The following is a 13,552-nucleotide window of genomic DNA, read 5'->3' as shown; positions in this document are numbered from 1 at the left end:
TCACCATTTTGTCACATTTCTTTTACCTCTTTATTGAGACTTCCACAGAACAACCCGCATGTTGGATTCCTGGCGCGAATATCTGGGCTTGGTAACAAAGATGCCAGATGATCAAATTATCACAGTATTTGTCCAACAAAACTCTCGCTGTATTGATTTTTGTTCATGCACCATCCCTGCCGTGAATGAGGGAACGTTGCACAGTGGAAAGCTTTTTTGTTTTTGCTTTTGCATTCAGATTTGTAATTGAAAAATCAGCTCGACACCCTCGATTAGGCACCACATTTCCTCAGCAAGATTTGCAGGAATCGGGGGCATAATGGATGCTCTTGATTGGTAGGCTGTATGGGCTGTGTGGCCTGTGTGGTAGCAGGTGTTATTCTACATGCCTATCAAAAATGATGACTCACACTGATGACGGGCAAGTTTACATGTTATTTTAAGGACTGGACAGTAGCAGTTATATACCATTTCAAATGCTGAGGCAATGCTGGGGCCACATGGGATTTTGCGGGGTGCCAAATGTACCCTGCCATTCACCTCCGCCTATTCAAATTTTGAATGTGTGTGGGCCTAGAATATTATGATGGAAATATGTGGCCATTTCAGTCTGATAGTAGCCTGATTTAGGGTCCAATAACAAGAACCATTCGGACCCAGCAAGAGCATGAAAAGCTTCTTCCACATTGGGAAGGGCATCAACTACGTCACTGGTCTGAGAATTTAGCTCTCTATAGTTTATGGATAGGGGAAAAGAATTGTCTTTCTTGCTGTTTAAACATAACTTTATTACTTACCTTGATATGATGATACAATGGATTCTTTGGCATTTTTCAGCGATTGGATGGTGAGCACTTCTGTTCTGTTAAATGCTCAGGTACTCCCGTATCTCCAATATAACTAGGTAAACCGTACACCCTCTGAAAGCCCTTGGTCTCTAGTTTGTGGTTGTAATTATTCTAGAGGTCACAACAGTTCACTGAGATTTTCATAAATACCCAAAGAATACAATCCATGACTGTTAAGGGACCCCAGTATGCAGAAATATTAAAATACTCCATTTTTAGAATAGACAAAAATATTGTAATCTTACTGTAATGTACTGCATCAGAATTTGATGTAAATGTCTTTTGCCCCAAACTGCATGGGGTTATCATAAAGTGGGCGTGTCTATAAAGAGGAGATTCATGGGTACCTATATCCCATTTTTATTCAGATGTCTTGAGGTGAGAGGTTAAAGGACCCCTTTGAAGATGCCGAGGCCAGTTTTTCCCACTGCAGCGTTATTCAGCACACCTTGCGGACAAGCTACTGTAGCATATTGTGGTTGGTACCAGTGGTTGAAGAACTGCCATTGAAGCTGGGAAGTATTATTACGAGAACCTTAGCTGGTATGATGTTTTGCACTTGTAGCTGTTGGAAAAAAATATATTATCTACATTGCCAGAGCAGCTTAGGAAATCTGTGTGACTATAAAGTATGTTTGAGCAAGGCACCAAACTACCAACATGAAAGTGAGCAGCACACTGGCCAAACATAAAAGACCACTCATATATTAGAAAATGAGTCCAACTCCTCTGCAAGTATTGGAGGCTTTGCTGTCTTTCCTTTAAATGGAGTTTATAATTTATATGGGCTTTGGGAGTCCATTTTAATATTTACGGGAGGTATGTGCTTGTGTAGTTTATTTTATTAGTTTGTAATGAAATGTGTATCACACAGCGTAATTAAATGAGAAAAATATGAGGTAAATGTTCTTCTTCCCAGTGCTTCCATCTGTAGGGAAGGGGGAAAATAGTTTGAAGTAGTGTGTTTGTTTTCTGTTTGTTAAACAAATAATAAATTGGCAGTAAAGTAATAGAAGAAAGTAGTAGTAGCAGTAGAATGAGAGAAACGGAGAGAGAGGCAGATGGTCGTCTGACAGTCAAGAGGACTGACAGCCCTCTAACTGTGTTGTCATTGTGGCTGTCAGCAGACTGAGTGGATTAAACCAGACTACAGAACCCACATTCAGTTCATTGGAGTTGTAGCTAGATTAAAGTTAGCCAGTCACTGGACCAAACAGAGATTAGGGATTACATTAGATTACACATGGTTGACAGAGTCACAGACGGATGAAATGTGAAGCTGCTGCTGCTCTTTGGCATGGATGTGGTACAGGCCAGGCTAGAGTGTGTTTTATTTATTTGTTCATTTGTTCATTTTCAGGTAAAATATACCTGCCTAAATTTGGAAACAGAAAAATGTTAGAAGCAGTCACTAGCACTGTGTACAGTATAATATATCACATCGTTAATCAAAACTTCAAAACTAGACTGGGAGCACCGGAACACTGACAGATTTTGAACATCTGCACCCATAGTTATGTTTAGCTGTTCCAAATATCTGGAATAGCGATTGCAGAACATATGTGCAAACATGTGTGCTTGCATGCAAATGTTTAGAGTGGGAACTCTACCTTATTTTGCCTGGTAAAGGCAGTTAAAAATAGGAATTACAACTGCGAGACCGCAGATCTTTCCCCTGTGGTATTACTCATCAGTTGAATTAACAGAAGGTGCAAACAGTTTCTATCAGTGTAAACTGTATATGAATATAAAATTAATGTAATCATATTATTTATATGTATTATCTTATTATATTTGAAGTGATTGCTTAAACCCATCAGTGCACCAAACTATCACATCGAAACCATGTGTCAGCCAGCCCTGGAGGTCGGGACCTCGGCTAAATCCACAAGATAAGGTGATGATTACCAGGATAAGGGGGTTAAAATCTCATTAAACTAATTGTTTTTGCTTTTTTCTTGTGATAGTTTTACCTCTTTTAACCTGTAAGGTGTCTATGACTCTAATGGCTCTAAGTAGACTAATGTCTCATTTCCAGGGCATGGTTCAGCTTTGCAGAGCACCCCCCCCTTAATGTAGGTGGGATTATCAGCTATCATTACATGCAGCGACGCCGCATGAAACTGCCGTGAAATTTTCTTCAACACAGCACTCGCTGAATGATTTCATCAGCAACCAAATAGGAACGTCTGCACTTCGCCAATTAATATGCCGTAATTTTCCTGCCATATTTTAAGAATCTTTTTTGCGAGTGAATTAAAAAATTGCAGTCGTTATTGATGGTAGCTTGGCTGTTTAAAAATGGTGGGTTTGTGCAAGGTAATTTGTTTGTCTGGCAACAAGGTAATTCAAAGTGCTTTACATAAAACATCAAAAGCATTGAAAAAAAAAAGACATTTAAATGAAATTATTAAAAATAAATAAATAAATAAAAATAATTGATGCCACTAAAAGGAATTTTAGCAGCATCAGTGTACTATCCACAACTTTTGCGTAAAAATGGAGAGCCGTGCCATACCATGCAGTGGAATTGCAGGATAAATACATTTGTCTCACTTATGATCATGGCAACTGTTTCTCCCATCTTACTTCTCCATGTACCACGCAGCCGTTACTGTGAGTAAAATGAGCTGCCTTCTGCAAAAGTCCCTTAACACAGAGCTGAAGAACATCAAATCACTGGCCTCTTCTAGCTGAAAGTTTCAGTTGTGCACTGCTCCCCTGATCATATCCAGGCTCATTGGCGGACATTGCAAAAGCATCTTTAACTTCACGGGTATACAAACCCTGAGTATGTTTCTACATCACTGCAGCGAAATTAGGGGGTCAACCAGTGGAGGAGTTTGTATCATGTGATTCACCAAAGTATTCTGAGCAATCATGTTAACAATAATCCTTAAACATTAATTGTAACAAACAGTTTACAAGCCTGCCTCGCCTCTGTTTCATTGAGCAATCATGTGATTACTCAATGAGGACTTTGATCAGCTCTGTAAACATCTGTGTTTTTTGACTGTGCTTCTTTTTATGAGGGTGAAAAGGCAAAAACAAGTCTTTGAAACAGAGGTACAGAGAAACGGGGGCGACGGGGAGACACAGACAGAAAAAAAGCGAAAGTCAGAGGATCTGCCGTTTGATGTGTGGGAAGTGTCACACTCGATAAGAGATCCGTGAAATAGGTGATTTCACAGTGTCCCTGTGAAGCCCTGCTGAATAATAAAGTGTTGGTAGTCTTGAGGAGAAGAGGTGAAAGGCAGAAGGGAAGGAGAAAACAGGACTGAGGTAGAAGTGGAGAGAAATGATGGGGAGGTTGTGATCAGGACAAACAAAGCAGAATAAAAATAAAAGGAGAGAATCCAAGGCAAAGAAGGAAAAAGGAGAGTGTAGACATTAACTGCGTGTACAAATTAAAAAACACTGAGGTCTCGTGCAGCTTGAAAAGTTGGAAATTAAATGAAAGTCTTATATTTTGCACCGCAATCCCCAAAGTGACTATAGATCTGTCGCTGCAACCCAGGGATGTTTCGAAGCGTCTATATTTTAGATATTTCTTCATGCCTTGTGAATAAATCTGTGAAGGCTTGAGTGGCAGTAATTAATAAACTATCCATTCTACACGAGGAGAAAATGTCATTCATGATGCTAAATGAAGAACAAATGATCTAATTGGCCATTAATTGTCAATAATCACAAACAATTCAGTCTTTTGTTCACCGATGAGCTTGATGATAAGCATTAAGTGACTTCCTGTGGTAGCTCAGCTCTATTATTATGCCTTTTGTTTCTGCCCATTTGCTTTCCATGTTCACAGTGTGGGAGCACTGTGTGGTAACTGCACATTAAATGCTCCCATACATTGTTTTTGCTGTTGTTGGCTATTAATCAAATGAATCGTGATACATTGCTTTGTGGGTGGTAAAAGAATAAGTGCACAGCCTGCTGCTCTGCCCATGTGTCTTACTTTTATTTTTAGACATAGATATAAAGGTAGTAAAGTAGATGGATTGTTTGCACTTAAAGTGAAATGAATTGAACTTGGAATTGGAGAGGATTTACCTCTTCAAAATATAGACTGTGTAAAACATGAACTTCCGAGTGCCGGCTATTCCATAAATGGGGGCAAAAGAGGTGGATCATGGATGGAGCTGAGGCAATACAAATAAAGCCATATTTTAAAAATCTGAATGAAGTTAAACTCTTTAGAAGCCGACATGGTTGTTTTGAATGAGCATTTGCTTGTCGTCACGCCCCCCTCCCCTCTCAGCTACCAGTAGCTCCTCAGAGAATGCTGACTGACCAGATGACTTCTAGCTGAAACACAAACGCATTCTCATGTGATCTCGTGTCAAGAGTCTGTACCAAAAAAATTACCAGGTGCCAGCTATTATCCACAACTTTTCGTTAATTGGAAAACCAAAATATGAGCCAGTCAAGTAGAGCCGTGCTGTGCCGTGCCGTACCTTGCAGTAGAAGTGTGGCAATAGGCTGTGTGTTTCTAGAGCTGCATCCATTTTAATTGAGGTACTGTATATCATCTTAGGTGTGTTGCCTGCTAAACAGGGGAAGAGTGGAGATGTTAAAGAAGAAAGAGAAAACATTTGGTAGATCAAAACAGTATGATATGGAGAGTGGGTAGGAAAGAAGCTGGCCATGGTGGCACATTATTTACACATCGTTCCTTTTGACTGTCATGAAAATTAACTTCTGTCGAAATACATAATGTTTTCGTCACTTAACACACATCTTGCATTTTTTCCTTTTCGCTTTATAAGAAGATTACCTTCCAACTGGTTGAGTTTGAACATTCGGTATTCTTTAACCTTATTTTTTTATGAATTGTGTGCCTTTACACAGCAGTAGAGAGATGACAGAATATAAGGATATATGTTCTGCACATTAAACATCAGATATAGAAGGTGCCTCGTACTTCCAGTTTTGACTGAAATGTATGAGTTTTAACTAGGGATCCACCGATATGGATTTTTTTTTTAGGGCAGATGCTGATGCTGATTTTTTTTTTTTTCATCAGCCTTAGCCGATGACCGGTATGTACTGCCAATTTTCTTGAGCAGATTTTCTGAGCCGATTCTACTTTTTTTAAATTTTAAAATACGTAATATATATATATATATTTATATATAAATAATACTTTAGACGTAGGATCAGATCTAGGCTGCCAAATGACTGTCACTGCTGCAAATACATGAAAAAACATGAGTGGCATGAGACAGAGCAGGTGGACAGGTGATTGAGTTGCAAACAAAATGAGGGAGCAGATGAGAGCATCTTTTGGTACTTTACAACCTTAATAAAGCCATCTCTCTCTCTCTCTCTCTGTCTCCAATCTCTCTTTCAATCTGTCTCTGGGTCTTTCATTCTGTCATTCTCTGAGGGTAGTTAAAGTATAATAAACCAGATAGTTGAAGGTCTGTATTGATTTTGGTGATGCTTCAGACGGATAGCGGTCGGAGGGGCTTATGTTCTGTACTGTGATAACGTCACTCTTATCTGATTCCAGAGCTGTTATACTGGAGGGCTGTGCTCGTCCACTGAATAGCTTTCACAACCTTTTCTAACCTTTCTCTGCATGAAATAGAAGCTGTTTTTCCATCCAGCAGTTAGATGGAAAAACAGAAAATGACCTCACAGACTTTTAAGAGTTTATTTGTGCTCTGCTTAGCCTTACTTGTAGGTGCTCATTAGCAGATTGAAGTATTTAAAACGGGAAGTGTTATTCAACTGCCTACCCTGTTGCTAATATGAAAGTGTTGCTGGGGCCCTGTCTACACGCTTTCACCATGTCTCCCCCACTGTCTCATCTCTCACTTTTTTCCATTTTTTTCAACTTTCACTTCAGTCTCCTTTAGCACCCATTCCTTCTCTTCTATCACCTTTTATATCTCTCTCTGCATTGCGTTTCTCAAATCTGTCAGTTTTAAAAATACTTGTTTGTTTAGTCACTGAGTTGTGGCAGTAAAACGTGTCACATTGTGTAGCTTCTGTTGACTAAAATGCTGCTTAGGGTGTGATATATGGACTTTGTGCATCTGCGCTGTTTGACGAAAAGGGAAGGTTGGGGCTGAGAACAGGGAACATGCGAAAATTACATGACAACCAATGAATGGGCGCTACATTGGTCTTTTATTTGTAAATCTGCTTCAAATATAGACATTATTACTTATACGATACATGCACAGAAAACAGCACAGAAACAGTAAATTAAGTCTATATTTGCAACAGTAAATTCAACGATTTAAATAACAGATGCATCATCAGGGGTCTTCAACGTTTTTTAGGCAAATAATACATTATGTAGCCAACATGAATAAGATGGTATGACATCATGTAGCCAACACTGTATGATCGATAATCATTTATAGTACCATAGAAGACTAAAGACTCGAGGTGAGGCAGCGTGGGTGTAAGAGGAGGAGGATTTAGAGGATTTTTCCATTGATAATCAGTCATTTCAATTGTAAGATCGTGTTCCCATGATTACCTGCCACTGAGAGTGCTGCTGTTACTTAAAGAGAACAATTTTCTGTACAGGCAGACCCAGTGAATGAGTACTTCACTCTGCTCTGGTCCATGACATTTTATATCTTGGGGTACTGAGTTTAAAAAGATTGAATTTTATGCATCATGTTTTAATGTTAAATGTGGAAGGCACAATGCTTAAGCTTAACTGTATCCATGGTTATCTGCTTTAGTGGCTACGAGCAAATGAGCTTATCATCAATGTTGTGACATTTTTATCTTCAGTAGGCCGATATATCTGTCAAAGTCAATGTATATTTTCAGAAATTAGCAGAGAATGAATTCACTCTCCCTCCGTGCGTGTTATAATGTGAGTTTTTTGATAGCCGGCCACCTGTGCATGTAAATATGAAAAAAATTTGGTATTCCACATATTGGGGAATGGTCTGTGAATGTCATGTTGAGGCAATCTCATATTTCGAGTACAACTCCTTTAAGTAATTTTAAAAAGCAATTATCACAAAACAGTTGATTGGTGATTTTAATTTTTATAATGTGATCAGTTTAGGACCTTGGAAATAGTGATTCTGTTCTTTCACTATTTTATGGTATTTACATTTTTTGGGGAAAAACAGATTAATGAATCGTTTAAAAAAGAATAATTAGTTCAAATGTATACATATTGTATGTGTGGAATGGCACATCAACCTTGTTTATTTAACCCTAAATCATAGGTTTTTATACCAGAGGGCTTAACAGTCCATACACCCTCATATGATACCCTCTATTCAAAACTTTTGATTAAACATAGCGTGGCAAACTAACAAGTAACAAATCCATTTTTGGAGGATTTAAACTTGGATCTTGGTGTACTGTTACCCGTCAAGATGCTGGGAAAAGAGGCCCTCTCTTTCATCATTGCATCCCAGCATTTATACCATTTAAGCACTGAGTGTGCGATCCCCTCTCTGGTTTCAGGCTTTTAAGATGTTACAGATAACACTTTTGTGCGACCATCCACTCAGGATACAGTTACTGTGTTTGTAGCGCTGATTTATTCCCAGTGGAGTGCTGAGGCTATTGAAACCTAAACACGCCTTAGCATTTGCAGTAGTGGCTTACACACACACACACACACACACACACACACACACACACACACACACACACACACACACACACACACACACACACACACACACACACACACAATCAGGATGTTGCCTGAGGGAGCATTTTGCCTGCTGAAAAGCTCTTTATGTGTCAGAGACTCTCCAACTGTCCCTCTGAGGGATGGGCCAAGAGTTCAGGTTACAACAGGATGACTCGATGATTGATGCAAACACACACAACTGAGCTCACTCAACTTCAGAACTTAAAGAATAAGTTCTAAAAATGTTATATTTGAAATGTAAACTTTGCAAAAATAAATACTATTACCGTAAAGAAAGTTTTCCCCTGTGATAATATTGCCCTATTTGAAATCTGCAGACTGCCAGACTTGGTGCACTAAAAGCCTTGTGCCAGATGTGTAGAGTCATAGTTGACTTCATGGGCTCCTCTGCCAGAATCTACTGAATAGCGAGATATAAAGGGAAAGTTTAATTAGGCACAGGTGCACCTTGTTGCCAGTTTGAAGACATTTTTTTCAGGTGCACCTTGTTGCCAGATTGCAGACAATTTTTTTTCAGAGACAGCACTGCTTTGGAACCTGAAATCATCTCAGTAGTTGAGTTAAAGCTCAATGGAATGCGCCAAATAACCTCAGAGGGACCTTTGTTAACAAACTTGAATTCCAACAAAGAAACTCTGTGTTGTCATGTAATTTATGTCATGTTGGTTGAAGAAAAAAGTCAACATATTTTTCCCTCAGACACAGACACATGTAAATTTTATATATAGCAAACCCCCCTCTTTTTACCACCATGTTTGAAATCCTTTTTGTTATTTTTTTTGTTGTTGTTCTTTGATGTTTCATCTTCTATTTAATATGTCATAGCGTACAACAATCACAGCATGCATTACAATTAGCTCTGCGCATGTAAACATCAAAGTTTGAGGTGTCATCAAAAGAGGGATGTCTTATAGATGCTGATGGTCCCCAACATATTTTATAGCTTTGGCACCTTTTCTCTTGTGTTTAATTACTGTTTATTAGGATGTTGTGTCAGTTATGATGAATACTGTAATTAAAGAGATGGGATGCATCATATTAAACTGCAGGATTATTACTACTCAAGCAAATTAATGTTGATGCTTGAAATTGTATTATGGCTTTTTGTTTTTTCTGTGTGTGCAGCACCGTCCACAGTAAGTGTGGTGAGAAAAGGACATACAGACAAGAGTAGCATCGCCCTTTCTTGGGCAGAACCTGATCGCCCTAACGGCATCATCCTGGAGTACGAGATCAAGTATTTTGAAAAGGTAAAAAGAATCTAAATCATTCTCTTTTTGCTCCTTATATTAGGCTATGTGTCTGTTCACTGGCCTTGGGTTACCCATGGTTCCTGAGTACATTTCTAAAGCTCATATTATAGACAGATATAAAGATGTTTACATAGATTACTCAGAGGTATTGATTTTGCATGCGTTCTTATGCTTGAGTACTGTATATACAGTATACCACATGTATTTATAGCTAAATAATAAATGTTAGGCTTTTTGATTTGTGAAGATTGTTGCTCTCTTGAGAAACTGAAAGTTGACAGATACCTACTAAAATTTAAAGTGGTTGAAAGTTAAATGCCTTATATTGTGGAAAAAGGGAGATTTCTATGTATTTATTATTAAAGTGGCGCTGGGAAATTATTAAAAAACTAAATCCACAGAGCAATGCACACAGCCCATATTCAGAAACTGTGCCTTTAAACTAGCTGTCAGGACTTCTGTATGGTTGTGATGTCACAATTATACTGTATATAGATAGAAAGTGCCTCTACAGTGACATTACAGTCATTTCCCAGCTGCAATGATGGTGCAGAGATGCAGAGAGTGCAAATGCAGAAGAGCTTAAGCTTAAACAAAGCATTTTAGACACAGGGGGTATACAGGTATATTCAGACAGACAGTATGAGAAAAATAATGTGTTTTTTTAACATTAAAGCATGTTTACATGTTCTTGTAGAAACCCAAGTATGACGTATGAACCTGTAAATGAGCATAATATGCTACCTTTAACTTTCCAATAAAGGCTATATTTCAGGCATTTGAGAATTTGCTAAAATGACCCCTTTGGCCAATGGATTCTGCCTCATAACATCCCTGTGCTCCACATACTGTATTTCATGTGTTTGTGGAAACATATTGAAAAGATTGTTCAAATTAGCCCTCAGAGATACAGCTAAATTTACATTCAGTTTGCCTTGGTTTGTTTGCTTATTTACTGAAATGGCCACGAAGAGATGTGCTAAGGTATAGCTGTGTGGTTTGTTTCCCTTTTTTGGGAATGGGGTGTGAAATTGGACTTAGGTAGAGACAGCAACTTGATGCTTTTGTTCAGATCATTGTTCCAATGCCCCTCTTCCTTTCTCTCTTTAGTCCTCTGCTGACTTATTTTCTGTGAAGGTCAGAATAAAGGTATACAGGAGAACAGATCAGGGTTTGTGGTCAGTGGTTAGCTAATGGCTTCTGGCTAATGGATAGGGCATTTACAGCTGTGTCTAAACCTGATGTGGTTACAGTTGGTAAATTGATCCTTACACACATGCACTCACACACACACGTACTACAGGTAGCTTAGCCACACAAATGTGCAAAAAAATAGGGGGGGAAATGTGAAGGCAACAAAAAATCATCAAATCTACAAAACCTAAGGCAAGTAAATGAAATACAATAACCCCCTCTCCCTTTCTCCTACAGGAGCAGGACTCCAGTTACACTATTATAAAATCCAAGGAGACAGAGATGGTGGTGGAAGGCCTGAAGCCCTCTTCAGCATACATCTTCCAGGTCAAACATGGATTTAAAAAATACTAAAAAAACAATTCATATATAATAATGTGTGGACAGAATAAAAGCACAGTGTGTCTAAGAGGAGACGATGTGAATAAGTTTAAATGTGATTAGAAAGAAGTTTATGAATGAAAGTCATGTGTAACACATGAGTGTATATATAAAGTAAATATGGTGTGATACTTACCGTAGATGTGATATATTCTGATATATTGCATTACAGTTGCGAGCCAGGACCTCAGCAGGCTATGGTGCATTTAGCCGACGTTTTGAATTCCAGACCAGTCCTTACTGTGAGTACACTTGAAAGAGAGAGAGGAAACAAACATACAAATTCAACTTTATGCTGATGACTCCCACCTGCTTTTGGAGGCTGCATCAACAACAGATGCCAGCTGTGCTTTTGTGTTTTTAATATTTGTGTCTAAGCCCACCTCTTTTCTTTGGCAGTAACTGCGACCAGTGAACGTGCTCAAGCTTCGATAGTAGCTGTGGCCATCACTTTGGCTCTGGTCCTTCTGGCGGTAGTCGCTGGATTCCTGCTCAGTGGACGGTAAGACATAAATACACACCTGAATGAACATAGAAACAACCAGGAAAGCATGATATACTGTATGTGTGCAGGTGGAAGCACATGCACTTATATTCTACGCCCACTAGGGCCCAACAGATTGGGGGGGCTTTTTGAGGCAGATGCCAATTTTAGGGGATAAAAATTCACAGATTACCAATACACTGGCCGATATTGTGAATTTTTGAGCTGTAATGAAAATAGATATTTTCTTCTGGGATTGTACTCTGATTTTGCACCGATTTGAAAATACAAGGGTACTCAATGCTGCTTCCTTAAACAAATTAAATTAAAGAATACTTATGAATCATTATTACATGTGCAATGTATTACATTGTCAACCAATTCTAGAAAGAACAACTAGAAAATAAAGAAGAAAAAAAACATAAAACAAATGGCCTCTTGGATGAGAGGTGAAACGTCTTCCTAGACAAACAACCGAGTCCAGTTGCTTTTGAATTAAATTTATTTGGGGAAAAAGATGACATGGACAAATGAGAACATTCACAGGCAGATGGCAAAATAAACGCCATATTCAGTATCAGTCAATTTTTTTTCTGTAAATTTTACTTACGCAAAATTTTCCGTATAACAACATAAAGACGAGCACTTACAAAGGACACAATTAAACAACAAAAAAAGATAGAAAGAAAATGTATAAATGCACAGGTCTATTCAGTAAATGAGAAGCTCCAGAAAGTCCACTCGTAGAAAAAGGGTCAGGGATGTAGACCAGGAGGCCACAGGGAATCAAGGCAGGCATCCCAGCAATTGGGATGGCAAAGTCCAAGGGTGTGAATACAAAACAGGCACAGTGCAATGTAATACGGGGCACACCCAAAAAGAAATTAAAAAAGTAAGGGGAAGAAAATAAAGGACCCCAAATCTTTTTAAAGTTAGCATGGGAGTTAGACAAGGAAAACATATATCTTCAAGGTGTAAACAAGAAAACATATCATTTAGACACTTTTTGACGCAGGGAGGATAAAGTTGACTTCATTGTCTTAAAATAACCCATTTAGCAACGACCATAACAAACATAAGGGCTTGTTGTAAAACAGAGGGAAGAGCCAAAGGGTTGTTGGAGCAGACCAGTATAACCTCAGGAGCCAGTTGTCTATTATAGACGACACCGTAGAAATTAAAAATGTCAACCCAAAAGCTTTGGAGCTTAGAGCAAGACCAGAAAAGAACAGTTATATTCATCACAGGTGGCAGAAAGAGAAGGCAAGATTCTATTCAGTCTAGTCTTAAAAAAATGCCAGCGAAAAATTGCTTTACGAGGTTCCTAATTTGCAAATAACACAAAAATTGACTAGAGGCATGATTGAACTTAGTCTGAAGCCCAGGATGCTGTTAATTTGCATTAAAATTGAGTGAGTTCCGCAAACATTTCTTGTTGTATAGCGATTTGATTATTGACTATTACACTTTTAAAAAATAATATTAAAAAAGCTATATGACACCATTTCTAAATCACCAGAAGCATATTTTTTTGCATTATGTGTTCTGTAAAAAAGGTTGTCATATTGTTGAAAAAAAATATACGTCAATTCTGATACTGATATGTCTGTGATAGGCCAATATCTATGTCCCACATATCGTTCACCTGTGAGAACTCAGGTGATTAGAATATCTGCAGCACTTTAAATGCTGCAGGGACACCCCTCATCATCTCATCTTTGGAAGTGTGCAAGTGGCATGA

General features: G+C 38.5%; 1 protein-coding gene across 1 annotated transcript in view; it reads left to right on the top strand.

Annotated features, from left to right (window-relative positions):
• epha5 (EPH receptor A5) overlaps positions 1 to 13,552 on the top strand; it is a gene marked incomplete at both ends in the record, with an annotated part of 68,881 nt that overhangs the window by 36,397 nt on the left and 18,932 nt on the right. Inside the window, 4 exon segments of the mRNA XM_083929729.1 lie at positions 9,625 to 9,749; positions 11,184 to 11,273; positions 11,500 to 11,569; positions 11,727 to 11,829. Coding sequence (XP_083785855.1) covers positions 9,625 to 9,749; positions 11,184 to 11,273; positions 11,500 to 11,569; positions 11,727 to 11,829 — 388 coding nt within the window.

Source organism: Echiichthys vipera, assembly GCF_963691815.1.
Source record: "Echiichthys vipera genome assembly, chromosome: 16".
NCBI classification, from domain to species: domain Eukaryota; kingdom Metazoa; phylum Chordata; class Actinopteri; order Perciformes; family Trachinidae; genus Echiichthys; species Echiichthys vipera.
This window is presented reverse-complemented; position numbering and strand designations above follow the sequence as displayed.